The 27,841-nt window shown below is 42.3% G+C and overlaps 2 protein-coding genes and 1 pseudogene across 5 annotated transcripts; 1 reads left to right on the forward strand and 2 right to left on the reverse strand.

Moving 5' to 3' along the window:
- Positions 1-7,557: 7,557 nt before the first annotated feature.
- LOC129153142 (uncharacterized) lies at positions 7,558-15,249 on the reverse strand. Its single transcript, XM_054732220.2, has 4 exons — positions 14,975-15,249; positions 14,814-14,880; positions 12,494-12,665; positions 7,558-8,809 (listed from the first exon to the last, which is right to left on the reverse strand). Exons 1-4 carry the CDS (start codon positions 15,020-15,022, stop codon positions 8,485-8,487), a joined length of 612 nt encoding a protein of 203 aa, XP_054588195.2. The 5' UTR covers positions 15,023-15,249; the 3' UTR covers positions 7,558-8,484.
- A 4,742-nt stretch (positions 15,250-19,991) lies between these two features.
- Positions 19,992-24,994, forward strand: LOC107373146 (muscle calcium channel subunit alpha-1-like). Of its 4 annotated transcripts, none has more exons than XM_070549530.1 (12): positions 19,992-20,329; positions 20,413-20,543; positions 20,640-20,728; positions 21,077-21,423; positions 21,516-21,635; positions 21,950-22,169; positions 22,256-22,399; positions 22,498-22,615; positions 22,686-22,825; positions 22,909-23,004; positions 23,135-23,203; positions 23,376-24,994. In XM_070549530.1, the coding sequence occupies exons 3-5, from the start codon at positions 20,671-20,673 to the stop codon at positions 21,537-21,539; spliced, it is 429 nt and encodes a 142-aa protein (XP_070405631.1). In that variant the 5' UTR covers positions 19,992-20,329; positions 20,413-20,543; positions 20,640-20,670; the 3' UTR covers positions 21,540-21,635; positions 21,950-22,169; positions 22,256-22,399; positions 22,498-22,615; positions 22,686-22,825; positions 22,909-23,004; positions 23,135-23,203; positions 23,376-24,994. The 4 variants fall into 4 exon arrangements, with proteins under 4 accessions (XP_070405631.1, XP_070405630.1, XP_070405634.1 ...); XM_070549529.1 differs by having other exon boundaries at positions 22,256-22,420; positions 23,376-24,993; XM_070549533.1 differs by lacking the exons at positions 19,992-20,329; positions 20,413-20,543; positions 20,640-20,728 and having other exon boundaries at positions 21,406-21,423; positions 21,516-22,169.
- Positions 24,995-25,423: 429 nt separating this feature from the next.
- On the reverse strand, positions 25,424-27,417 carry LOC107373145 (UPF0739 protein C1orf74 homolog; annotated as a pseudogene).
- Positions 27,418-27,841: the final 424 nt, after the last annotated feature.

Genomic DNA, 27,841 nt, shown 5'->3' on the forward strand with positions numbered 1-27,841 from the left:
AAACAAAGTGCGTCAATCCTGACCAATGTGTCAAAAGACGTGCAGGATCCGATCAATTTGTTTTTCCCTCATTTACCGTCACGGAGATGATGGCGCACTGGCTCTGGTGGTAATCAAGTTAAATTTATCTCTTTCCAACAATTTTCACAAGAAAACAGAACAGTTTAAAGCAGGGCTTGTGTTGACCGGACAGTTTCCGTATTTGACCGTTTATTTTGACAGAGAAATAATAGAAAGAATTACCCCGACGCATGCAGACGAACTGACATTTTATTCTACGCACATCGCAGATGCAGCTAAATCACCCAAGAAAAGATTCCCATCTGAACATCTGAGCTGGACACTGCTCAGCGCAGATGGGTTATGCTCAGCGCAGCTGGGTTATGCGCACAGCAGATCTGTTCCGTAACATAAGGAGCCATATGATTGGCTGAAAGCAAACAGCCCTGGCAGAATCATATATTTGATTGACAGATTCATTAGCCAATGGTGACGTTTGTTGATCTGCGATGTTAGGAGAGTCTCAAAATTCAGCGCACAGATTTCACTCACAAATGCAGAAAGGTTCACAAATGAGAAGCTGTTCGTAAATGCACGTTCAGCAATTCGTATGATCTGTGAGTTTATATTACAAGTGTTCTTACAAATAATATTTGTGAACCACAGAGTATGAACTTCAGAATTAGCATGTGCATTTGTGGAAAATGTTGCGTGACTTATTTTTTCACATTATATTTATGAGTCAAAGAGTGTGAATTTCCCAATGAGCGTGTGCATTTGTGTTCCCCCGAATTATATTTGTGAAACACAGAGTGTGGATTTCCGAATGAACGTGTGCATTTGTGGAAAACGTTGTGAGACTTAATTCTTATGTCACTGCTTCCGCTCCAGTCGGGGTTCTTCACCCCCCCCCCCCCTCTCTCTCTCTCCTCTTCCTGAGGAGGATCCACTCCCTCTTTCCTTTTCACTCTCTCTCTCTTTCTTTACATTTTTAATCACAATTGTCTATTTTTTGCTCATTTTAATTTAATCATTTTCTAAATTCTTTTTTCTATTTTACATGTTTTGTTTTTGTGAAGCGCCCTGTGATTTTTATCTTGAGAGACGCTATAGAAAAGATCTTTTCTTCTCTCTCTCTCTTAATTCATGCACTTAAATATTAATGTTCTGATTTTATTGAAAAACTTGTTCTGTAATAGTTCCTTTACTATTGTGATCAAAAACATTTAATCTCAACTCTGAGGCTGCTCTGTAAATAGTTTTCAAATAAACAATACACATAGCAACTTTTGATCAAACTTAAAATAACGTTTTTTATGTAAACCACACCCACTTCCGGTTAAATTACACCCACTTCTGGGTTAGGCCACGCCCACTCTGAGTACAGATACAGATAATTTAGATGGTTGAACAGATACAGATACAGATAGTGGTGTACTCGCTCATCCCTAATAGCCCCCCAAGGTGCTTCACATAACTATCTTTCGTTCATCCATTCACACGCTGGTGGTGATGATTAGCCACAGCTGGCCTGGGGCGCGCTGGCAGGCACCACCACCACCACCACTAGTAGGCAAGGTGGGTTTAGTGTCTTGCCCAAAGACATAACAGCAGTCTCTGGAGGGAACCGGTATTGAACCTGCAACCTTCTGATTACTGGACAACCCGCTCTACCTCCTGCTGCCGTCCACAAACCCTTCAGATTATTTTGGGTTCAAATCCCAGTAAACCAGCAGGTTCTGAAATACTCAACCAGTACTAAGTTACTGAAGTGTCACGTTTTTCTCCATCTGATGTTCAGTTTGGAGTCCAGTAAAGCACCTACCTAGACGACTAAGGGCATTGACTCGCTGCCCTGTGATTGGCTGAGCAGACATGCTCACCTGATCAGTATATTTAGACCTTTAACTAAAACTCTTGTTTTGTGTCTGTGTCTCTAAGCCAAGCAGTGGTGGTTGATCGGAGCGTGTATGTATCAGGACAGCTGGGGATGGATCCGGTTAGCTGCCAGCTGGTGGGAGGCGGTGTTCAGGCCCAAACCAGACAGGTGTCATCGTCCATCTGCTGATTTCACACCCGCACACCTGAGATGTGGCTATAGTTACTTTAGTATTCTGGAAAGTAGCTTTTTTAGCATGACTTTACTTTAATAATCAGTGTTAACCAGCAGCTGTGTGGGAAAACATTCTTTACAGTAAACCAATGAATGATGAGTGAATGAATGATCTAAAACAACACAACAGCTGCTCTGCACAGATGTAAAACTATCCAAACATTCAGCCGTATTAACAAAATAATCCGCTAAGTACGTAGCAGCTGCTCTGACTGTGCTTTGGCTTTAAAGTGTCACCAGGATCATGTTAGCTCTTCATGGGACAACGTTCAGGTCCATGTGTTGCAACAGTCTGTTGTGTTTTATTCCTAGGCTCTCGTGAACATGGGGGAGATCCTCCGAATGGCTGGATGCAGTTATAAGAACGGTGAGGCGATCCTCTGTGTAGAAGCCATTGTTCTGCAGATGTTCTTCATGCAGTTTACTTTTATTTCTGGCAGTTGTTAAAACCACCGTGCTTCTCGCTGACATCAATGATTTCTCAAATGTCAATGAAGTTTACAAGCAGTGTGAGTATGTTGGCTTCCCCTCTATAGATAAGAGCTGTTGTACAACCCTGACCGCTGGGTGTCAGCACAAACTAGCTATACCACAAGTCCCATTTATTTAGCATAAGGAGCCTTTAGATCTGCCCGCTTTGCCCATCTTTCCTTAGTTTACTCCATATATGTTTTTATATTCCCTACTTCTAAATAAAGTGATGTTCTGTCTGGAAGAGTTTTTATGGCTCCATGCTGATGTGAGGAGAGATCACCACGTGTTGCATAAGCCAGTTAAACACCGAAACCAGAGATGATTCAATGTTACTGTAGGGTTAATGACCTAAACATAGGAATTAAAGGCTGTTGCTATCAGCTTATATTTTAATTCCTAAGATCAAACAAATTGACAAATGAGATTATATATGGATATATAAATATAATAGATATAAATTCATACACCAACTTGCTTGGTCTATGTTTAATCAAAAGATTATAATATTTATTTTTAAAGATTTAATTTAATAGCAAAGATTATTTGTTAATTCAGAAGATCTAAAGATCTTTGCCTGTTCAGTGATCAATGTACACCCACTCTGTGTTTATTTCAAGAAAGAGTCAAGTTTAAGAAGGTTAAGAAATTTATTACTAAACAATTATAAAACATGACAATTTATAAAAGACTTTGATATTAATAATACTTTGGTATTAAAAAAGCAACCCTGTGTTTGGATGAATCTAATATGAAGTGTTTGTTTGCGGGTGAATGCAATGTCTCAGAACGTGTCTGGCGCAGGTGTGTTCTCTGGAGGGCCCTCGGTCAATGCTGTAGCGTAATGGTTTATTGCTCGTTACAACTCGCAGGTGCAGTCAGAGATCAGGGTCAGCCAGTGTGGTCACAGGGTGGCATTCAACCATCCCCCTGTGGTAGGCGAGTCACCAACGTCAGGTCTAGAGGTCACTAGCACCAGCTGTAGGAGTAGGGTCAGTGATGTTGTCAGCCCCCCCCCCCCCCCCCCCCCCCTTTGGCAGGTGGCATCCCCACCGCAAGGTACTGGGCTTCAGCTGGAGTCTCGGCGCCACCATCAACTCCCCCTTCGGCAGGTGGTGTTCCCACTCCAGTGTGCGGAGTCTCAGGTGCAGTGCCACTGCAAACTCCCCTAGGTTAATGTTGGTTTATGCTTGACGCATCCGCGAGGTTGCATCATTTTAACAACCACGCCCCTCCACAGCGCCTCCGCACGGCCCAAAATTTCCGCACCGCGCACCTAGGAAATTTTCTAACCACGCGGACGGTCGGACGCGGAAAAACATGGCGGACTGGCAAGAACTAGTATGGCAGAGGTTCGTAAATACAGACATTTGTATGATTCAGCTCTCAAAGATCACCGCGATCAACACGTTGTTAATAATTCTTGGAGAGAAATAGCTCGCACTGTCGGAAAAGATGAGGGCGCTGTTAAAACATGCTGGAATGACATGTTGTAAACAACAGTAATTTTTACTTCTACTATGGTGTAGTGTTGGATGCATGCCGTAGAGCTCTATGCTGCCCCCTACAGTTTGGGAGAATATTAGCTCACCGCAGAGACAAGCTGCATGAACCTATAAACGCTGCAAGTTGTGAAGCGCGTTCCATCCGCGAGCCGCATCACCAAGCGGAAAGTGAATGCGTCAAGCATAAACCAAGCTTTAGGTGGTTTTCCCACCCCCGAGTGAAGCAATCTTGCTGCAGAGATGACACAGACTCTGTGGGTGTCACTGACCTTGGAGGCTGTGGATCGACTGGTCACTCTAACAGCGCCGTTGTAGTTAACAACACCTAGAGAGGGAATGACACGAACACGAAAGAGAGCCCATAGCTCAGGAACGGAGTCAAGCTTGACAGGAGAAGGCAGATGAGCTGTCGGATCAGAAAGGTACAGGATCATCCTGCTAATATCAGAGTCCTGGGACTGAAGACTGACAAGGTTGTTTTCAGAAAAGACAGGAAGAACAGACTCAAAACCATCCGACGGTCGAGAGGTGGACGCGTTAACGGCCTGAGCTCAAGTCACGACACACACACGGGGTGGGTTTGCCCGAGAAGACACACTGTCAGGGAGCCACAAGGGGTTAAAGGACCATGGGGTACCAACAGCTGCACCTTGTTTGGCAAGAGAGTCTGCAATCAGATCCTTATCAGTTCCGGGTACACGAGAAAGACCTTTAACTTCACGCCAATAAATCTGCATGTCATGTGATGTCGCTAGGGTTATCACAAGCCATGAAGAGGTCTTGATGTTTAACGGGCTTCCGGTTAGAGGTTAAGAACCCGTTAATTTTCCAAGAAGGTAAGGGAGGTGGTGGAGGACCTAAACTTGGAGATGGCCACAGAAAAGGAACGCTCAGAAAGATAGGAGAACCACTCCAGAGCAGTTCCTGATAGAACTGCCCAGTCTCTCAGCCTCTCCAGTAGCAGATGATGGTCAGCAGTGTCAAAAGCTGCAGTCAGGTCCAGCAGGACCAGAACAGAACAGTCCCCTGCATCACTGAGTCAGAAGGTCAGTAGAGACCCTAAGAAGAGCTGTTTCAGTAGAATGAGCTCTACAAAAACCTGACTGGAAGCAATCATAGATGTTATGTTCATCAAGAGCAGCTGTGAATTGTTTAGCCACAACCTTTTCTAAGATCTTGGAGATGAACAGAAGTTTAGAGATGGGTCTGAAGCTGCTATGGAGAGAGGGGTCGAGACTCGTTTTTTTAAGAAGCGGGTGGATTACAGCGTTCTTAAAGTAAGCAGGAACCTGACCAGAAACCAGAGAAGCATTAATAATGGAGAGCACGCTGGGACTGATGGACTGAAAAGCATTTTTAAACAAAGATGAGGGTAAGATGTCAAGGGGGAATGCAGAGGTCTTCATAGAGTTAACTAGTTTGGTTAACTCTGGCAAAGAAACAGGAGCAACGCTATCTAGGATGATGGGACTGGTTGGAGTCGGGAGAGGCAGCGATAAGGCTGAAGGAGAGATGCTAGATCTAACCTTATTGACTTTGTCCACAAAGAAAGACAGAAAGTTCTCACAGTTTGCAACAGAGTGGATGGAGGCTGTAGGAGAGGCAGGAGAGACGATGCTGCTGATGGTGTTAAACAGCACCTTGGGGTTCCCTTTGCTCTGGGACATCAGGTTGGAAAAATAGGAAACCCTTGTGCCTCTGACTGCAGAGTTAAAGGATGACAGAAGATCCTTTAGGTGCAGCAGATGGACGTGGAGACGGGTTTTCTTCCACAAACGCTCAGTTTTTCTGCATTGGCGCTTCAGGCTGTCATGAAACCAGGGAGTAGGGCTCACTGCAGGAACTGATCTGGTTCTGACAAGACAGATATTGTCCAGAATGGAGAGGCAGTGATCGTTAGACTGAGAAGGTAAGGAATCTGGGTCGTTATCAGAAGAACAGGGTGGATCAAAAGCAGCAGAAAAATTTCTAGCTGTGCTTTCATTAAGAAAACGAGAACTAACCATACGGCGAGCAGGAGGTGGGGACGCAGAAACTGACAAGTTAAAGAAAATGCAGTGGTGATCAGAAGTAAAAACAAGGTCCAGAGTGTGCCCCCTGGTGTGTGTGGGGCCAGAAACATGATGGGTAAAGCTGAAGGAGTCCATAATACTGGAGAAATTCATGGCAAAGTGATGGGAGGGATCATCAACGTGGATGTTAAAGTCACCAACAATCACCAGCCTGGACAGCTTCACAGTGGATGATAGAAAGTTACTAAACTCCTGAAGGAAAGAACTGTTTGGACCAGGTGGACGATAGACCACAGCACAGTAGAACGGGTCCTTACGCCCGACTTTAATCAGCTGCAGTTCAAAGGAAGCAAAGTGACCAGAGGTTGTAGAACTACGTGGAAGATGGTCTCTGAAAACAACAGCTAGGCCTCCACCACGACCAGAACCCCGGGGCTGGCTAAGAAAAGAATAACCACTCGGGCAGAGTTCAATCAGACCAGAATATCGTGGGAGATCGTGAACAAACGGAAGGACAAAAGAGTCTGGCGATCATAGGAGATGGTAGCAGGGACACTACTGAAGCGTATCGCAGACAGGAGCAAGGTGGAAAAGAGGAGGTTAGTGACACCCACAGAGTCTGTGTCGTCTCTGCAGCAGGATTATTTCACCCAGGGGTGGGAAACCCACCTGCCCTAGGGGAGGGAGGTTGACAGTTGCAGTGGCACTGCACCTGAAGCCTGATTCATGCTTCTCCGTCTGCATCAGTGCGGAGACACGCAACGTCCTTGCGGGCCTGCCGGAGAGCTCCGCAAGGACGGACGGAGTCGAGCTCTCTTTTCTAAACATCCGTCAGTCGAGACGGACAACGCAAGCTTGTGATTGGTCAGGATGCCGCAGTTGTCTACACCGCTGCCATTGCACCCTCAAAAGCATAAACAGAGCCGAGGATAACTTGCGGCAGACACGGAAAAGCTTGAAGAATACATTGCGACTTAACTCTAAAACATGAACGTTTAATTCCCCCGTGACTGGAGGAGTGAAAAGATGCGCAGCAAGCGTATTATTTGTGGACGGAAATGACAGGAAACGTGGGTTTAGAGGTGGTGAGCGCATGAAGAGGTGGAGGAGGATGAGAGACAAATTTGTCTGTGTTAAAAAGTCTCTTATATACAAAAAAACACAATATAAACGCACTATCTTGGACCGGATACATGACAGGATACCACAGAACAGCGCTACGCCCTCTGTTGTCCTGCCGGGCAATTGCTTTGCAACACTCCCCAGGAGACGGAGAAGTATGAGGGCAAAACGCTTCCATCAATCCGTGCGCATCTGTCCCTTGCGGAGCTGACGGAGAAGCATGAATCAGGCTTGAGACTCCGCACCCTGGAGTGGGAACACCACCTGCCGAAGGGGAAGTTGATGGTGGCGCTGAGACTCCAGCCGAAGCCCAGTACCTTGCGGCGGGGACGCCACCCGCCGAAAGGGGGAGCCGACAACATCACCTACCCCACTCCACTACAGCCGGCGCCCGTGACCCCCAGCCGAGCCGGCGAGTCACCCACCGACGGGGTGGCCGAACGTCCCCCGCACCACCACCGGCCTACCCCGATCTCTATGACTGCACCTGCGCGTCGACTGAGGGCCCTCTGGAGCGCACATGTCGCCCTGAATCAGTTCTTCCTCTAAAAAAGCAGATGTGTCACTGTCTATTTCCTCTAATTCTTCATCAGTAGGAGACATTTCCTCCTTTTCTTCTAAAGAAAGTGATATTTCATCATTCTCCCCAAAGTTCTCCTCCATAATTGTGGAAAGACCAGCCTGATTCTCCCAAATATCCCTCTCTGTAGTCAGAGACAGGCCAGCGTCCTCCCCCCATTGAGTCAAACACATCCAAATCTGACGTAGTTACTTCATCTGATGAAAAACCAGAAAGATGCTCCACCTGAGACTAAATCTGTAAGGCTTGTTACCAGCATTCAGACATCAATTCTGTTTGCTTCACAGCCAGACAGGACATGGTAAATAAAATAAAATAAAAAGAAAGAAAAGAAAAAGAAAGATTTTTCAGTCAGTGGTTCTGCGTCTTCATGGGCCACAGAGAGACTTGTTTGGGATCCAGAATCCTCTTCATGGAAAACCGATTGTTCGACGTCTCTGAGTAGACTAGTTTCTATCTCCAGGCCAATCTTCCGCTGAAACCGGAGATGTTTTTGCTTCTCCTTCCATAAAGCCTCTAATTCTTTCAGCTCACTGGGAGCTTTAGAGCCAGAGTCTCTTAAGTGAAACACATCCAAATCTGACGTAGTTACTTCATCTGACGTAAAATCAGAAAGATGCTCCACCTGAGAGTAAATCTGTAAGGCTTGTTACCAGCATTCAGACATCAATTCTGTTTGCTTCACAGCCAGACAGGACACGGTAAAAAGAAAAAAGAAAAAAAGAAAAAGAAATATTTTTCAGTCAGTGGTTCTGCATCTTCATGGGCCACAGAGAGACTTGTTTGGGATCCAGAATCCTCTTCATAGAAAACCGATTGTTTGACATCTCTGAGTAGACTAGTTGCTATCTCCAGGCCAAAACCATCGCTGTTTTCATATTCTGGTTTTTGCAAAGTGGATAAACTGTCTTCTGTTTCTCCGTAAGAATGTTCAACATCAGTTCTGTCAGCTTTCAGAGAGAGACGATTCGTCCCTTCATCGTCTGTAACCGATGGGTCGATGTCTCTGTAAAGAAGAAGAAAGTATCATTTCTATAGTGCCTCTCAAGATAAAAATCATGAGGCGCTTCTCAAAAGCACAAAATGTAAAAATATAAAAAAGCATTTAGAAAATGTTTAAAATACATATTAAAAATGAGCAAAAATTGGCAATTGTGATTTAAAAATGTCAAGAAAGAGTGAACAGGAAAGAGGTAAATCAGCAGTGTTGGGCAAGTTACTTCAAAACTGTAATGCATTATTTATTACTTGTTACCCTCATTGTAATGTAATTGATTACATTACAATATTACTGATTTTAAAATGTAAGGCATTACACTACTTTGGCATTACTTTAAGTTACTTTCACCAAAACAACTTCAATATGAATCTGGTAATGTGACGCTCAGTGCTTTAAAATGATTGTTTATTAAATAAAAGCAACAACAATCTGTACTCTCAGCACGCTGCCATCTTAGATTAACTGAGCAGGGAGTGAGGTGGTGGGGGCTCCAAGCCTATTTTGCTTTGGTCCCCAAATGCCTTGATACGGCCCTGGATGTGGGACTGACTTCTGGGGTGATCTGATTCTATCACATGTATAAATATGAAATGCTTATATATTTTTGCTTTTCACTGGTAAAAATGTGTATTGGGGCTACATCTACCTTCTTTTTTTCTTTTCAAGCTCTTTGTTTTGTTTTCTTGACTTTATTTGAATAATTTCCGGCCCTTTCTCTCTCTAACCTTCCTGCATGCTGCATGTTTTCACCGTCTTCCAGAAAAAGTTTCCTAGATTTCTAATCAGCCAAAGGGATCTACCGAACACAAAACAAAAAGCTTAATATGCGCTGCGCTCCCGCAGCAATGAGTCGAAATCACTGAGCGAGGGCACAGATTATGAACTCAGCTGAAGCAAAGCACGTCAGAAATGTACAGAAAGTACAGAGAATATGAACGATCGCAAGTGAATGACTTTGTTTTGGTGGAGCGATTTTGTGAATATAACAGCGGCCGCGCGCAGGACACAGCTGGAGTATTTGAGCCATTACCGCTGCGTCCTCTCTGCTCATAGAATGCCCACAAAGCTGAGTCCATAAATGACGTAATATATGTAGATACCGGATCTTTATTTGGGCTTTCCGCAATTTTAATTTTTAAGAAACCCACATCTTGATTCTGGGTTTAAAAATGCATTGTAATTACTGCGTTACTGACAATTGTACTAAGTAAATATTACCATTTTCTTTCCCTGTAATGCCTTACATTACCACATTACAGCAAAAAGCAATGCATTACAGTAATTAATTACTTTTGTACCGCGTTACTCCCAACACTGGAAATCAGTGGATCAAGATAAAGACGTGTTGATTTTCCGGGTCCAAGGCTATTAAAATCAGACTCCGGTTGTTCTAAAGAGGATAAATCCTCTTTTTCTGCATCTCCATAAAAGTATTTATAAGCGTTTCTAACCGCTTTAATAATCAAAGCACCTGCTACCAACCCAGTAACGGCAAACATGGCCGTATTTCTTTGAGTTTTTGATTGTTTTATGCTCTGACATGTACTGTCAAGGATCGTCATGTCCAATCTGTCACACCCTGTCCTGTCTCCCCTTATGGTTTAGTCATGTGTCTCTGTTAATTGCTCCCACCTGCCTCTCATTTTCCAATCACTGTGTTTCGTATTAAAGCCTTTAAACCATTCCTGCTTGTCTGCCTGCCTGCCTTTGCACCCGCGTGTGGATCCTGCCTCAGCTTCACTCACCGGCACGCGTCTGACAGAAACAATGATCCAACACGAGACAAAGAACTGAAGGGGTTTAAATACAAGAGGTTGGGAACTTGGGTGACTGGAAAATGAGAGGCAGGTGGGAGCAATTAACAGAGACACATGACTAAACCATAAGGGGAGACAGGACAGGGTGTGACACAACCAACTGAATTTACCACAGGATGACTCCCGTTGAAGGAACACTTGGCAGTTTAGGCTTGTTTTAGCACCCCCTAGTGTCCGTTAGTGAAACCAAACGTAAAACTTATCTCCTCGCTGTGCGTTCGTATTTTTATTTTAACACCTTAATCTAACAGCTGAATTGTATTTTCATTAGTGTCTACAGGAGTGATTCATCACTAAATAAAACAAATCAGCTGTGTTCATGATCTACACCATGCAAGAAGCTGGAAGCAGACTGCAGCGCCAGGTATGTCAGCTCCTTTTTCTAAGTCCAGCAGGGAGTGGCCCAACACTCTAAAGTTGCAAGTGCTGTATTTTGGCCACAGAGGGCAATGGGAGTCTGAGTGGCATTTCATTAAACCTGTAAAGGGTCATTTTAGCACATACTGGGTCAAGAAAATGATTTAAAAATATGAAAAATTGGCAAAGTATGGCTTTAAACTTCAGAAACATCTGAAGGAGGATCAGTGGAAACAGGATGCAACAAGACAACATTTAGAGCTTGATGGCAAAGGCTGTGAATATTAATGTACACGATATTTCTCAGTGATCTTTATTTTAATAAATAAAAATATATTCAAATCATCATTATGGGTGTTGTGTGTGGAATTTAGACTATTTTGGTATAAGGCTGTAATATAACAAAATGAGAGAAAAGTGATGTTCTCTGAATATTTTCTGAATGTACTGTATTTTGGAGAAATTATCATGCTTTTAAAAGGGATATTCCACCCCTAAGTGAAGTTTGGTCTACTTTCATTTTCCCCACAGTTAGAAAAGTGAGAAAAAGCATTTAGTAACCAGCACAGAAATTCTCCTGATATGGCAGCAGTAGGTCTGCTTTTTAGCTTAGCATCAACAGTGAATGACAGATACTAGCATTTTGTGTGCAAAAGTGATTAAAAATAGTCAATGCAAATTGTTCTTGGTGAGCTCAATAATCGTGTCGACGGAAAATATAAAGTAAAAAGTAACACGAAGGATTTGCAGGAGCCGATATAGACTTGGAACTACATTACGACAAAGCACCACTGTAACCTGCCGCTGCATGGCGTATGGATACAACACAGCGGTCCAAAAAACCTCCGGCTTCTGTAAACAAACATCTGTGGGAATAACGTGAAATACGCTGCAGCTGTATGTCTTTGGCTCGTTTTCACATCCCTTTGCTACATAAGTAAGGCTTTTTCTTGTATTACACCTGTATAATAAACTACAAAAAGAAATACTGTACAAATCACACGTAATTTTTGACCGCTGTGTTATATCCATGCGCCATTCAACAGTGGTTACAGTGGTGCTTTGTCGAAAAGTAGTCCCAAGTCTAATTTGGCTCCTGCAAGTCCTTTGTGTTATTGCCTAGTTTTTATTTGCAGTCAACATGATTATTGAGGTCACCAAGAATAATTGGTATCATTATTGAGTAATTTTAATCTCATTTGCACACAAAATGCTAACTTTTGCTATTCACTTCCATTGTTTATGCTAAGCTAAAACAAATGGACTGCTTCCAGATCAGGAGAATTACTGCGTTGGTTACTAACTACTTTTTTCTTACTTATTCAACTGTGGGGAATATGGAAATAGACCAAATTTCACTTAGGGGTGGAACATCCCTTTAAATATATTGAAACCCCATCAACAAATTTGCCAACTTTTGATTATGACCAGATTGATAGTTTTGAAATCTTGGCATTGCTGTTTTTTTCTACAGCGCCGTGTTTTCAAAATAAATAATTTCACAGGATCATTTTACCGTTGCACAAACTCCAAAGTCTTTGCTGCCTCATCTTGATATTGCAGGTTGAAGATGTAAAATGTGGCAAACACCGCTGCAAGCCCTGTTGAAAATGTTGGCAGGACCCCCTCAAAGATGACATGGCCTTCAGCACTGACCATCCATCCACTCAGTTTTTGCTCATTGCCACCTGTGGTGGACAAAGATGAACGTTTTTGTTACATTTTCTCTCAAATTTTTATCCACACAATATTTTAAAACATCAGAACTTCATTTAAGGTCAGCAAGACAATTCTATTCTAGTAAAGGCTTTTTAACAATGTTAGGCAAGTACCTTTGGATCCCCTTTTTTACAAGTGTTTATATTCTTTTTACATACCGTAAGTCCTCTAATACAAGCCGGTATTCAATTAAAGGCCGGGTCTCCAATTTTGGCCGGTGCCGGAGTCAGCGGAGGTAAATAATGGCCGGTCTCTTATTGTGGCCGGATGGAATGTGGTAACAAGCAAGTACGAGCGTGCTAGCGGCAAGGTTGTAGTTCACAAATCAACCAGCAGGAGGCAGTAGGGGTTCACATAGACCTTTATTAGGCTTTTTCTTCAACGCTTTGTAACGCTACAGACACGATCCTCTATCACGCTCCTACCACACAGAGTCACGGTGTCAGTTAAGCATGCTAATTCAACCCACTCCATAGAACACACATCACCTTCCCTGTGGCTTACATAACACTCACACAACACGCAAATCAGCACATAGGAACTAGTAGAACGATAGGAAACACATATAACACAATACCCAGAATGCACCTGGCTTACAACCCCAGCCAGGTCATTACACTATCAAGTTCAAAGAGAACGTGCTGATTATGCTGCAGAACACTCTGGAGAGCAGCAGTAGGGGGTGTATGAACTACAGTAATCCCTCGTTTATCGCGGTAGATGCGTTCCAGACCTGGCCGCGATAGGTGAAAATCCGCGAAGTAGGGACTCCCAGCATGCCCCTCGCAAGGATTCCCTCCACGTCGCACCTACGTCACAAACCACGGCTATAAACGGAAGTCGCCTTTCCAGCTCACCACTCAGTCATCGTTTCTTCAGATTCATGATCAGAGTTTCCAACCTACCAATCAATCCAACGAACTATCAGCTCATAGTAAGTTATCTTACTTACTTCTGGAAAGCCCGGCATTTCCGTGTCACTTCGTTGACGCTCGAACGCTCGGGGGTTTCCTAGAGCAGCCGGCGTTTCACCGACGCTATCACTTCCGCGTCTGTGCTCCCTATTGAATTATCGTATGATCACATTCTCTGTGATCAGCAATGCGCTGTGCCAGACCGTAGGTACTGACACGCGATCGTTCATGTCGGTTCATTTCCTTTAATGTTTTCTGTCTTTTATTTGCGCCTGATGTGTATCGCTGCTGTGGAGCGGGGCGCATCAACTTGTCCACCGACGCACAGATCACTGATGCGGCCGGCAAGCAGGGAGCGCTCCGCTGTTTTCGCGGTCGGTAGATCTGCCTCCTGAGCACGGCCACAGTCACAATCAGGTGTCGCCTCCTCAAAAACTAATTTAACACGCGATCGTTCAGTGTCAGTTCATTTCCTTTAATGTTTTCTGTCTTTTATTTGCGCCTGATGCGTTTCGCTGCAGGCTGTGGAGCGGGGCGCTGCGGGCATCACCTTGTCCTCCGACGCACTGATCACTGATACGGCCGCCAAACAGCGAGCGCTCCGCTGTTTTTGCGGTCGGTAGATCTTTTAGAACTGCAGTTCAAAGGTAACTCATAAGGTGAATATATATGAACCCAGGCAGCAGTTTTTCTTTAGGATTGAGAGGAGATGCAGGAAGATAATAAACAGACAGAAAAATAGTCAAATAAAAACAAGTTAGTTTTTGTACCTGCTGTTGCAACAAACAGACACTATTGAAGGTCATCAGAAGTGAGGAACAGAAAATGAAATAATTATTTTAATGTTTAGAGCAGCAGGAACTCCGAGAGGCTGCAGGCGCATCAGTGAGTTTGCGGCCGCTGTGCAGGGGGAGGGGGGAGAGGGCTGAAGAAGGAACTACCGTTGTTAAAAGAAATGTGTTTAACTTTAAAAATGTGGGCGCAATTTTAATTGTCAAAAACTCCAGCGAACCATTAGTTCATTTTGCTCAAATAGAAATAGAGGCCTGCCTCTAATACTGGCCCTCCTTCCAATAAAGGCCTGGAGCTTGATGAGCTTGGGTCAAATACAGGCCCGGGCCTGTATTAGAGGATTTACGGTATATACATATTAAGCAACTTTAAGCGAAACATGTGAATAGTGCTAATCAGTTCTGAACTCACTCAAAATCAGATGAGGGCTGGCTGGCAAACTTAGGCTGGTTTCGACATCCGCTGCCGTTGCAAACTCCTGTAAATCATGGACAAGTGTACATTAGCAAGACAGTATGCATATACATACAAAAACGGACGAAGTTCATAATATTTATGTGCAATAAGCCTACATCAGTAGTCAGAATCAGCCCATCAGGGGACTCCTTGAAGTGAGCCATCAAAAGCTGGACAACAAGGAATGTTAGATCATCAGTTTCTTCTTGTGCCAGGATTGTCTGGACATTAGCAGTCTTGACTTTAGTGCGGAAGTACTCCACAATGGCATTAACAAACTCCTCAATTGACAGTTCCAAGGCACGGAGGATGGCAACATCAGTCAGCAACTCAAAGTGAGAAAAAAATTCCACATTGTGTAAACAGGTATGGCCAGCTGGTTTGCAGATCAGTTAAGGAGGGAGCAGGGATCCTGTTTATATGTTTGCGCTGAAGGCTAAATGCTAAAGGCTAAAACTCCTAAAATTACTATAGTGCAAGTGATGTTTCATTTCGTGTCATGTTTTGTAAGTATGCTAAACTTTGACAAGTGGGTTTCTGGTGATCTATATATTGACTTAATACTAACCAAAACCATGATTTACATTCTTAAGAGTGATAAACTCACCTTTCAGAAGCTTTCAAGTTGGAGGATGAAGAGTGATTGTCTTCTTTTTCTTCTTCTTCAACGTAACTGGCTGTTCAAGTTGACAACTTCAAAAATGTGCTTCAAAGGAAATACTGTATTAGACCAGACCGTTTTTTTGCCGTAATTTTCCAGCTGTCGTTATTCAACAGAAAAAACATCAGATTTAACATTATCCTACCATAATTTGGAAAAACGGTATGTTACTGTTGGAATTCTGCAGTAAATATACAGAAATCTCTGAGTGTACGAGTTGACAAGAGATCCCCGAATGCACTCATCCTTCCAGCTAAGCTTAGCTGACTGACTGACAAAGGGGTTTTAGCGCCCTATTTATAGGCTGGCAGGATGACGTCACAAAGCGACGTAATATAGCGTAAACAGGCAGCGTCACGTGCAGCGCCACGTGCGTTTTCAGCGTTTGTGAGATCATAATAAAGGTGTGTGTGTGTGCGCGCGCGCACACTCTTTGACTCATAAATATAATGTGAAAAAACAAGTCACGCAACATTTTCCACAAATGCACACGCTAATTCTGAAGTTCACACTCTGTGGTTCACAAATATAATTTGTAAGAACACTTGTAATATAAACTCACAGATCATACGAATTGCTGAACGTGCATTTACGAACAGCTTCTCATTTGTGAACCTTCCTGCGTTTGTGAGTGAAATCTGTGTGGTGCATTCACGAACAGCTTCTCATTTGTGAACCTTCCTGCATTCGTGAGAGAGCCAGATGCTCTTGGAATTTTGAGACACTCCTAACGTCGCAGATCAACAAACGTCACCATTGGCTAATGAATCTGTCAATCAAATATATGATTCTGCCAGGGCTGTTCGCTTTCAGCCAATCATATGGCTTCTTATATTACGGAACAGATCTGCTGTGCGCATGCGTATTGCAGTTCACACGGCAGAGCGGGATGGACCGGTCACAATCTGTGAGTAACAGTTTTATCTTATTCCCTCGTTGTAATTGATGCAATGTTATAGAATTATGAGTAGAAGCGTTCTTCATTGTCAAGTAAAATGTTTTATGTTCAATTCAGTCCAGACGTTACGTGAAGTCTGGTCCATTTTTCATCTAGTTTAACATCAAGCTAAACTCAAGCGAACATTTGTTTAGTTAGCGTGTCTAGGTACCATTTTTTTTAGGCCACAGTTGTCAAACTCAAGCCCTTGGTCTATTTTTATTTGCCCCGCGAAATCAAATATCAAATATATAATATTAAAACTGGCCCGCCGGGCGATTTTGCTGATAAGACTACTAATCCCACAGTGCTTTGCGGCGTCAGCGCGCGAGACGGACGAAGCAAGCCCTCTTTTATGTTTACGATCATTAGCATCCATGCTAGTAGAATCAGCGTGTGCAGCGTTACCCTCAGTCTTAAACAACTGAAGATACTCCTCTAAGCGCCCAGTTTACTCAGCGAGTTTCCGACTTTGAACGCCTAGAAAGAAGGTATCTGGCTGGAACAGGTGACCATCAGAGTGGAGAGAACTGAGCTTGAAACATTTAATTGTCCTGAACTTTTTCTGCTCCAAAGCATGAAAGTTAATAACTGAGATATTTTCATAGAAGATAATTGCTATTTTTGGTTTTTGTTGCCTGTAAAAAAAAGATTCAACTTACTCTAAAATGGGAACTGGACAGACTACAAACTGAAGAATAGAATAGAAAATACCTTTATTGTCCCTCAGTGGGGAAACTGTGATGTCACAGCAGCAATAACGTTCATTACAGAAGCCAAACAGGAGAGTAAAACATAATAATAAAGAGTAAACTAAAAGAAAACATAAAACCGACAAACTTAAAATATCCAAAAGGTAAAACAATCTAAATACTGAATATGTACACATTGTAAGGAGTAAAAAGAGTAAATAAAAATTGAGACATAAGTAACGAGTGATGTGTTTTATTTAAAATGTACTTGCTCGTGTGTAATTTGGTCATATCAGATTCTGTGTTCAGATGCAAAAATAAGTTTCTTTCCAATTGAATAACAAGACATCTGTAAATAAACTTTTCAACAAATATTGAGTTTGGCCCGCAATTTTGTCCCAGTTTTTAATTTTGTCCCATTGTGAATTTGAGTTTGAAACCCCTGCTTTAGGCTGTGCGTGCAGTAATAAGGAGACAGACACTGGCTGAGCCGGTGCATAAATGTTAGATTTTCTGGTGGTGTGCGATAGTTAAAGAAATATAATTTTTTTAAAAATAAAATACATCTTTAAATTTTGGCCAATGAGCTCTGGCACATAATAAACAGAAATACTGCTTCATCATTTCATGTACCTTTGAATCTACAGTTGGTCTTATTTTAAAATGTTTTTTTATTAAAACTATCATAGCTGGAGTGTTAAAAAAATAAAAGTGCCATAAGATATTTGGAAGTTGTTATTTTATTTCTATTACCCAACAGTTATCCAATTCATGTTTGTTCTGTTTTTGTTTTTTTTTTCCTCTAGGAATCATTGAGGCGTGACATCCTTCAGAGGTTTTACGATCGACTGTCAAGCATCTTGGAGAGGCAACCTGTTGATTGGGAAGGGCTATAGTTTGCTTGTCACCATTATTTAGTTTTATTAGGTGCTCTAGGTGACATTGATGTGGGAGGGAGAGGATATACTTTCTGCTCTTTCCGATCTGAATACTATTATCCAGCAGGAAAGAGATAATCAAAAGACATTAATAACAGTACACGTTGAAAGAGGTTCTCGTGGCCGTCAACGATTGGCGGTGTCGCGAGAGGCTCTCGAACACCTTGTGGAAATGGGTCTGCCAACAAGTGTCATTACCAAACTCCTTGGTGTATCCAGAGCAACTCTATTTAGACGGATGTCTGAAAATAATATATTTATTTATATATTTGTATCTGCCACATGCAGTAAATGCAGTGATGAGGAACTAGATTATTTTATCACAGTAATTAAGAGCAACATGCCAGATGCTGGGTACAGGGTAGTCCGAGGTGCTCTACTTGCCCAGGGACATAGAGTACAGTGGGACCGACTGTATGCATCCATGCATCGTGTGGACAGTGCGGGTGTACTTGCTCGAATGACACATCTCGGATGTGTAGTGAGAAGGACGTACACAGTTCCTTGCCCAAAGTATATGGTGCACATTGACACCAATCACAAGCTCATCAGGTAATGTCTGTGTGTAATTGGAGATGTTATTTTTTGTTTTGGGAGTTACATTTTTAATTGTCTGTGTTTTAACCGAGACACAGCCATAAAAACACCGTCCGCCACGTTCTTTCCACTGCTGGTGTCTGACATCATCTCACGTCGCCATTTGTAGTTCTCAAATGGACTACAAAACACATACGTACGCACAAGCAATAATACATTTTGTTTTTGAAAGTAAATGAGTACAATCTTAGTCATTACATTTTGAAATCTATTGCTAAAGGTATTTTTTCATTCATTCACTTTTTTCACTGTGAAAATGAGGAAAACAAAAAAAGGTCGATTAAGAACAAAATTGTGTTTAATATTTCAAGAGTGCAATTTAAAACTATAAAACACTGGAACCCCAGGAAACTGCAGGCTTGTTTAAAATAAATAAATAAATACAAAGTACAGCTCACCACTTAAACCAAAAAATTTAACATTTTTGATGCTTTTTATTATTATACTCACCTTGATGATATATTTTTAAAGCATTAAAGATGTTTATTATACATGAGGTTTAGTTAAACTCGTATCTAATGTATTTCAAATTTCTATATTTTGACCACAAACACTTGGTGCATCAAACTATAGCACTTAAAGGTTTTGACATTCAGCAGTTTCTTTTTGATTGAGAGAAAATTGGTAGTGTCATTAAGATAGTATAGAAACATATTTATCATTTCAGTAAATATGTATTTTAATGGTAATGGAACAAAACATTTCTGCATTTTAAATGACTTAAGTAGTTTCTTTGTATTGTTTAATCTTGACAAAGCAGAATGTTTTTGTTCTCTTCGATGATGGTTTATTTTATTTTCATTTCCATGATGTGACTTGAGTTGAAGTAGAAAAAATTTAGTATTTTACTTTATAATATATTATGAAAATTGAATTTGAAGAAGACATGTAGTAATAAAGTGACCCATTAGTATTACAGTAAGTTGAGGAATAGCGTTCGAACAAAGTGAAAGATTCATGTTGAATTAAAATGTTTGAAGAGCTCAAATTACTTAATGACAACATGTTTCTATCAATTTGTATTAACACAGAATATACATGTTTGTTTAAAGTGAAAAACTTGTTCATTCCACTCAAACGTTTTACTTGCAATTAAAGCAAAACAATTGTGTGCAACCACTTTCCATAATTGAATTAAGTAAATCATACAAGTAATTTTTTTTTTCAGTGTAGCTCCTTCGAGTCTCTGGGAGTAAAAGCAGAGCTATGGATGAAGACATTGGTCAACAGCCCATATCCTTTCCTTACTGAGAGAAGTAACTTTGGCTGTGAAGATCAGCTGGGGTTGCTTTTTGTTGTTTTTTTGTTTCTCATTCACAAACTTCCTCAATTGACAACTGGAAGCTTTAGAATTCATGCTTCCAGGAAACCGGTATTGGACGAGCGTGAAACTTTTCATCTTTTAGAGTAGAACTGAGGAAGCTTCTTAAATGAGACAGGACATGTATGTCTTTGTGACAGAACTGAATGTTTAGGTACCTCTGGTGGGTTGTAATCTGTTTGATCTGTGTCTTTAATCTGTATTTGGATCATCTGAACATGTTTTGGCCTTAACCTTTTCCACGTTTTGGGACCTGCTCAAGGTGCTTGTAATCCTTACCAGCATTGTGAGCGTGAGCCCCGGTGAGGAGCCCCTGCACCTGAAGGTACGTGCGAGCCCTGACATATTCCCCACATCTGTTTAAGCTGTTTTATTATAATCCTGCTGTTTTTAACCACGTCTCCTCAGGTCATCAACATCAGCTGCTTCACCTTCGTTTCTGACACGGTCCTGAAGGTGGCGTCGCTGGGCATCTGCAGGGAGCGGGGTCACCTTTGTAGCATCTGGAACCGGGTGGAGTTATCTGTCTTGATTATTGAGTGAGTTTACTTATTTACTATTTGCAGATGAAAAACATTGTTTAATTTTAGCTGAAGTGACAGATTTAAAACGTTTAATTTTTTTTTCCCTGTCAGGATCGTGGACTGCTTCCTGTTTCGGTTCCGGATGCACGTGAGGATCAGCTACCCGCTGAAGGGGGTCAGGCTGATAATCAGAGTGAGGGGTAAGTTGATGACGGAGCACAGAAGGACCTTTGCCACCATTCAAACACCAGCCTTCACTTTTATTACTAACAAATCTATTCATAATAAATGGATTTGTGTTTAGATCCATCCCTGGAAGTCTGGCATTTAATAAATTATTTATTAAATGCCAGACTTCCAGGAATGGATTTAAACACATGTAGATTCATGAAAACGTATTCCTAGTGACTCGTAAATAACACGACGTTTGTGAGGAGCCACAAGGCCAAGGTTTTTGTCAAACATCTACATCTGGTTGTTTATGCTATTATGTTTATTTATTTAGCAGACGCTTTTATCCAAAGCGACTTACAATTTATAACCTATAGGGCATGTTGTGATCTGTGGGGGAAACCGGAGTGCCCGGAGGAAACCCACGCATGCATGGGGAGAACACACAACTCCACGCAGAAAGGCCACAGCCGAGCTGAGTTTCGAACCTGCAACCTTCGTGCTGCGAGGCAACAGTGCTAGCCACTGCGCCACCATGCAGCACCATGGTTGTTTGTGTCTACATTCCTGTAGAACTGCGAAGGTGGATGAAGAAAATCATACCCATCATAGGACGGTACATTCTGGTGTACCTGTTTATGGTGTACACCTTCGGCACCATGGGGGCCCAGCTGTGGGCCGGCGACCTCCGCCATTGATGCTACACGAGCGACCTGGACCTTGTGTAAGGCGATGATTTTGTCTGCTCCTCTCATCTCTCTGTAGGACCACTTCATGTGTGTTAATGTTGCTGCTTTTCAAACACTCATCCTTCAGCCCAGCTCATTTGCTTCACCCTGAAGATTTTGTGCCTTAGCGACTTTGGGGCTTCTTTGTGGACGGCTTGGGCCTGCTGTACAGGATGAAGCTGTACTTGTGGGAGCATCGCTGCTGCAGGTACAGATGTTCACACAAACACTCATTTAGTCGAGTCTCTGGGAGCTGCTTTGGTCTCCAGCCGTCACCCTGGACTGGTCGCCACGTAGAGACAAAGATGACACAAAAGCAGTCACACATTCACTCACACCACAGCAAATCCCATCACTGCTGAAGCTGAACGTGCACGGATGCAGTGGGATCCACTCATTCTCTGTCTCTTGTGTCTCAGATTGTCCACGGTGAGCGACCGCTGGTGGAGCAGCCGGCGCCGCTCACGTTTGGTGAGACTAAAACACGTTCAGCTAATAAATTTTTTTTTGCTCATCCTCCAGCAACTCTGAACCCATGACCTGAAGGCAGCTGAGTGATCTCATGTTCATGATGTTCTTGACTCTGGATCTTTTCCTGAAGCCCGAGGCTCTGACTACAGCCCTGAACACATGCGTGTTCGTCGGGACGTACTCATCGGAGTTGGTGGTGGATCTCCTCCTGTACAGGGTACTTCACTGATTGGGGCAATCTCCAGGACTTCGCCATCATCATCATCATCGGGTAGAACAATCTCAGTCAACCTTTGCTTTTGAGAACTGATGGTTTATTTTTTTGCTGTTATAACTATTTTTGTTGTTTTCTCTCAGCATTGTGGAAATGGTGTGGCAAACAGAGACCAGACTCTACGTCCTCCGCATCACTCAGATCAGCATGCTGTACTTCTCGCCTGAGCCGAAGAGGCAGTTCGAGATCCTGAAGCGATCCATCAAGCAGTCGCTGCATCTCTTCAGGTTTTTTTTGCGCAGCTTCAGGCACGTACACACACATGCGCGCATACACACACGCACAGAATTTCCTCTAATAAGGATCTGGCTGACTCTCGCTGCAGCATGTGGGGCATGACGTTGTTCAGCCGTGAGAGCTTTCCACCGCCGGAGGTCAAGGGACTCTTTCATCCCCAGGCCAGCTTTGACTCGCTGTGGTGGTCCATGCTAACCGTCTTTCAGGTATTACTTCCTTCCATATATTCAGTCGTGACTCGACTCCGGTTTTTATAAACGTTTATTTTCATTTCAGATCATCACCGGGGACGGCTGGAATCTAATAATGTACAGTGCGATGCTCTACCACTCCCCATACATCGCACTGTCATAATCGTTGGGAAAGACCTCCTAAGCTTCCTGGTGTGCATGGTCGTGGTAGGCTTTGACCGTACGGTATGAATCTGCTTCTGCACACCACCACAGAGCGTTTTCTTAATTGTAGCACAAGGAGCCTGAAACGTTTTTGTTTTCCCCAGACATCACCTCTAGAAACCGACTCCTCCAGGTCAGTGTCCCAATCGGACCCTTAGTCGGCCTCTTCAGGGCCACCAACCAGCTCGCTGTCTGGACCTGTAAGTTACTCTGAAGCAACCTGTCCTTGAAATCCACTATTTGAGCAGCAACACCACTTTGAGACGGGTGCGTTCAAGTGCTGCTTTTTGAAATGTGTCACTTTTGTCACACACACTTTTGTTTATGTAGACACCCGAGTCCAGCGGAAGTAGCAGCAGCTAGCCCAGCGAGTTGAGGGTCAACAGAAGCCCAAGCAATGTAAGTCTGAGACGAGACTTTTGTCAAAGTTCAGATTTTTCACTTGTGTTTTGGTGACAGAGTTTGTCTTGTTTCTGTCCATGAGTACGAACAAAGTGTGGTTACTGGAAGTCTCTAAGATGATTTCAAGATCCTGTTAGTAAAGTGTGGTTACTTGTGTTTTTCTGCACAGGCACGGAGATGCTCCAGCCAGAGGAGTAGCGCCGGGTTCCAGAGCAGCTCAGAGGTTTAATGGAGTGCTGGGACCGTTTAGCTCATTTTCAAGTTTTAATTTTCAGGTTAACAAAATTTTAATGTTTTAATTTTGGTTATGAAGCAAAACTGTGCTTTAGTGCTTTTGCTCTTGGTGTCAAACTAAAAACTGTTTTTGTTTTTGACAAAGTTGTTGTGTTGTTTAGCAACAGTTTGGTATTTCTGGTTTTGTTTACCCAAAAACAGCAAATGTGAAGTCAAAGTAAACATGAGCTTTTGTTTACGTGGAACTAAGACCAAAGTGCATTTGTAATTTTCTGTCTTTATTTTAATGAAACATGATATTTTTTTTAATGGCTGACAGGTAAATATCATCACTTAAATGATAGAATTGTCAAATAATTTAAAACCAAGATAAAAAGACAAGCTACACGATTCATTATCTTGGATGTATTTGAACAACCATTCCTTTTTCTTCACTTGTTTAGTTTTGTGTCGAGTTAAAAAACAGAGTTAAATGATGCAAGTTTGTGATTTTGTTCAAAAGGAAAGTCATAATTTCAGAGATTTAATTAAAGGTTTGTAAGTGGCTCAAACATCAGGGTGTAAGCATCCTCCAGTCCAGAGGCTTGGAGTTATGCACCGTGTTTCAACAAGGCTGCAGCGTCACCACGGAAGATGAAGAGTCGTGTTTTTGGCCAGAATCATGCAGAGAGGACTGGCTGATCCCTTTAGGGCCCCTGAAGAAAAAGCTGCAGACACACTCGGATCTCCCAGCCTGTGGTCCTTCCAGCAGCAGAGGCATCTACTTCAGCTTGTCTTCTCAGCAGAGTGAAGATCTGAAGTTTAAAAATTTTGCCATAAAATGCGGAGACATTGAATTATGACTTAATAACTTTATTATGTTTAAGTGATGAGTAATTAAGACACGTAAAAACAGTATTTTAAGCTTTAAAATACATAATAGGTGCTACTTGGTGTGCCCTCTGGTGGAGGGCCTGTGTACTACAGGTTGCCAGTCACCTGTTATGCATTCCTTTGCCTCAGCTTTGATGGTCTTGCTCAGGGAAAAAGGCTAATTAAAGATGTGAAGAACGGTGAGCCCGACGTTCTTCACACAAACATCCACTCAACATTTGCCTCTAAAGCTAGTTAGGCGTAATATGTCCCTTTTAAATTAGATGACTGGTTTTAAAGAATGAAAATTACGTTTACAAAAAGTTTATATGCCAAGTTATTTAACTGCCTTCGTTCCTATAATTTAATAAAATCACATCTATTATATAAAGTGGAAACATACTGTAGTGAGAATATTTGTTTCTTGCAAAAATGGGGCCTGTAACTAGCTGAGATTAGGATTCTCATGTTTAGTTTGCTTTTGGGAAGCTTTCCGATTGTTTTCATAATTTATTTAATAAACACATTTGAGACATCTGGTGAGCATTGTTTTCTTATGAAAGCTACCAAGATGAAGTTTGTGCAAAATCTCAAGATTAAACACCTTCACGTGCAAGTTCAGAAACTTGTACTAAATAATTTTCTTACTGCTGGTGAAAAAGGACTTGAATTCTTAAAGATGCACAACAGGACCTGTTTTACAAAGAATTGATATTATTGATGAGCATTTGTTAGCCAACCCCATAATTTCTTGTTTCCTGATAAATGGATCATTAATCTTCATTTACAAGATACAGATACAATAAAAACCCAAAGTACGACTCATCTGGACCAAAGTGCATCTGGGTTGTTTCGTTGTTGCCCTCCAAAAATTCTGCACAAAGGCATGTTTAAGATATTTAATCAAATTTGAGTTGCTACATTTAATTACTTTGCTTCACGACTCAAACATCTGATAGATTTTTTTAAAGCGAAACAGGGATTAAATCATAATCTGTCAGTCCTATCAAAAATAAAGGTTTTCAGGTTTTTATGGTCCAAATTATTTCCAATGAGCCAAATTTCGTTTCAGAGGGCTAACTGTTGCTAATTATTATATCTTTAGAGCCAAGGTATTCACAGAGGCATTACTGGATTGTGTTATCTTTTAATGACCGTTTAAGCTCACATTATTTATGAGTACTTGTCAAAAGAATGTGGTGTGTGAAATTTCCTATCAGATAAATAATGAAAATAGGTGTTTTTCCCCACACTTAAATGGTACAAAATGAAGAAAAGAACCCAATTCAATGTTATTGCACCTAGCTTTAGATTAAAAGAGTACCACTTTTATCTTAAAACAGACTTTTACCAGCATCACAAACAGACTGATGGCAGAGAGACTGTGGCTTAATCCTCAGATTCTTCAAGATGCGCTGCTGTTTAAATCTTCCTTGCAGACCAAACTCCCACTCCTCCAGCTTGGGCCGTGTCTCTTCCTGCAGAGCAGCTGGGAGGGTGAAGGAATACAGGCAGCATCTGTGATGGGGGCCATGTGCCTGCCATGACGCTGAAGCCGTTCTCACCATCAGAGGAGTCATGGACAGACAATTTTCAAAGCTCTCGGTCTGATCGAACCAGTAAGTGACGGGGAAACCCAGTAAGACTCCAAACACTGTGCACAGGTTCCACTCCTCAGATTTCTTCTCAACATAAAGAGGTTTCTCAGCCTCTTCATGTTGTTTCAGAAGCAGGAGCAAATCCTCCATCACACCCTTCATTTCTCCTCTGTGTGAGTTAGAGACAGCAGGTTGGTCCAGCGAGTGGCAAACATCAATAAAAGCCACGCTGTCATCACAGAGCACCCGCCCTAGATTTGATCTGACCGCTCCTGTGTTGACGATGAGTTTCCATTTGAATCCAGAGTGAAAAGGGATTCATTTCAGACACGTGTCTCCTCAGCCGGTGACCTAATGTGTCAGAATTACGCTAGGACGATGGTGATAAAGCTTCCGCTTCCCCGTCACCACTGTGGACTCCTTCCGCTTCCTCGGAACCACCATCACACATGACCTTAGGTGGGAGCCATCCATCAGCTCCCTGATCAAAAAGGCCCAGCAGAGGATGTACTTTCTGCGGCAGTTGAAAAAGGCCAAGCTGCTGACCCAGATGATGGTGCAGTTTTACACGGCCATCATTGAGTCCATCCTCACCTCCTCCATCACTGTGTGGTACGCTGGAGCCACGGTGAGGGACAAAAATAGACTGCAGCGCATTGTGCGCTCCGCGGAGAAGGTGATTGGCTGCAGCCTTCCATCTCTCCAGGACCTGTACGTCTCCAGAACTCGGGGGCGTGCAGGCCGGATTGCAGCTGACCCTTCTCACCCGGGACACAGACTTTTCGAGCCGCTTCCCTCAGGCAGGAGGTTACGGTCCATCCAGACCAGAACCTCCCGCCATAAGAACAGCTTCTTTCCATCTGCCGTTAGACTTGTGAATAGCTTATAAACACACAACCATGCTCGTCTGCTGTACTTGACATAACGTCACGTTACCGGCCATATTACCATTACCTGCCTTTTTTATAGCTGAATGTTTTATGCTAGTTTTATTATATTTTATTCTACTTATTCTATTTCTGAAATTTATTATTCATGTTATATGTAGCACATTAGTACCGAAACAAGTTCCTAGTTTGTGAACTGCTTGTTCACTGACAATGGCAATAAACCTTTTCTGATTCTTATTCTGATAAAACAATCCAGTTACTGTAAAAGTCAAAAGCTGTATTTCTAACTGACATGTTTCTTGTCTTTTAGGCATCTTAAACCAACAAAGAAGAAACAAACAACTCCAGTAAATACAGAAATATTTCTTGTGCTACTTTGGAAACAAATCATCTTTACTTGTTTAGTTTTTATAAATGTCACCTCTGATTAAATGAAAATAATTACATTTAAATAGCATCTTTGTGATTGTGATCTTTTAGTCAGACTGACTGCTAGATGTTCAGCCATTAAGGACTTTAAACTTGTGATTTTATGCAGCCATGTCAGTTCAGGACCTTTATGTTGACGTAGCTCACAAATATCTGTCTGCTGGTAGAAAGTCCGTCTGTTCCTCAGAGTCTCGACCTTGCTGCGCATGTCTCGGCTGTGGAGGTGGGGTTGAAACCTGCTCTTCTTTATGACAGTAATGGCTTGTGCAGCATGGTCCAGCAGTATCTGAGCTCCTTGCAATCCCTCCAGCTTAATTATTAATTATCAGATTATAATCTGAGAGATTTCTTGCAACCCAAACGCCTGAAGCAAACAAGCCTACGTTGACCAGAAGATTCCTAAAAATGTAAACAAGACATTCAAAGATTGCACAGTAATTTAAAATAACCAACAACAATCAGTCCTTATTACACATTTAGGACAGCTAAAACTGCCTGAAGCTTGAGCAATTATTTTCTGGAACCGAAACTACAATTCAATGAGGTTTAAGAATGTTTTAAAACAGATGTTAGTTTTGTCTTAAATTATAACATAAAAAACTAAAAATATAACATGTTAGTTGATTTTAAAA

This window comes from Nothobranchius furzeri, chromosome 3, assembly GCF_043380555.1.
Source record: "Nothobranchius furzeri strain GRZ-AD chromosome 3, NfurGRZ-RIMD1, whole genome shotgun sequence".
NCBI lineage: Eukaryota > Metazoa > Chordata > Actinopteri > Cyprinodontiformes > Nothobranchiidae > Nothobranchius > Nothobranchius furzeri.

What these genes read in the sequence shown, in the direction of transcription:
- LOC129153142 (XM_054732220.2), bottom strand. Translation starts at nt 15,022, where the DNA reads ATGGCTCACTTCAAGGAGTCCCCTGATGGGCTGATTCTGACTACTGAT. An exon ending in GGCTGATTCTGACTACTGAT is followed by an intron (nt 14,881 to 14,974) that starts GTAGGCTTATTG and finishes CATGATTTACAG; the next exon opens with GAGTTTGCAACGGCAGCGGA. An exon ending in ACTTTGGAGTTTGTGCAACG is followed by an intron (nt 8,810 to 12,493) that starts GTAAAATGATCC and finishes TCTTCTTTACAG; the next exon opens with AGACATCGACCCATCGGTTA.
- LOC107373146 (XM_070549530.1), top strand. Translation starts at nt 20,671, where the DNA reads ATGCACGTGAGGATCAGCTACCCGCTGAAGGGGGTCAGGCTGATAATC. An exon ending in GCTGATAATCAGAGTGAGGG is followed by an intron (nt 20,729 to 21,076) that starts GTAAGTTGATGA and finishes TATAACCTATAG; the next exon opens with GGCATGTTGTGATCTGTGGG. An exon ending in ACGAGCGACCTGGACCTTGT is followed by an intron (nt 21,424 to 21,515) that starts GTAAGGCGATGA and finishes CTCATCCTTCAG; the next exon opens with CCCAGCTCATTTGCTTCACC.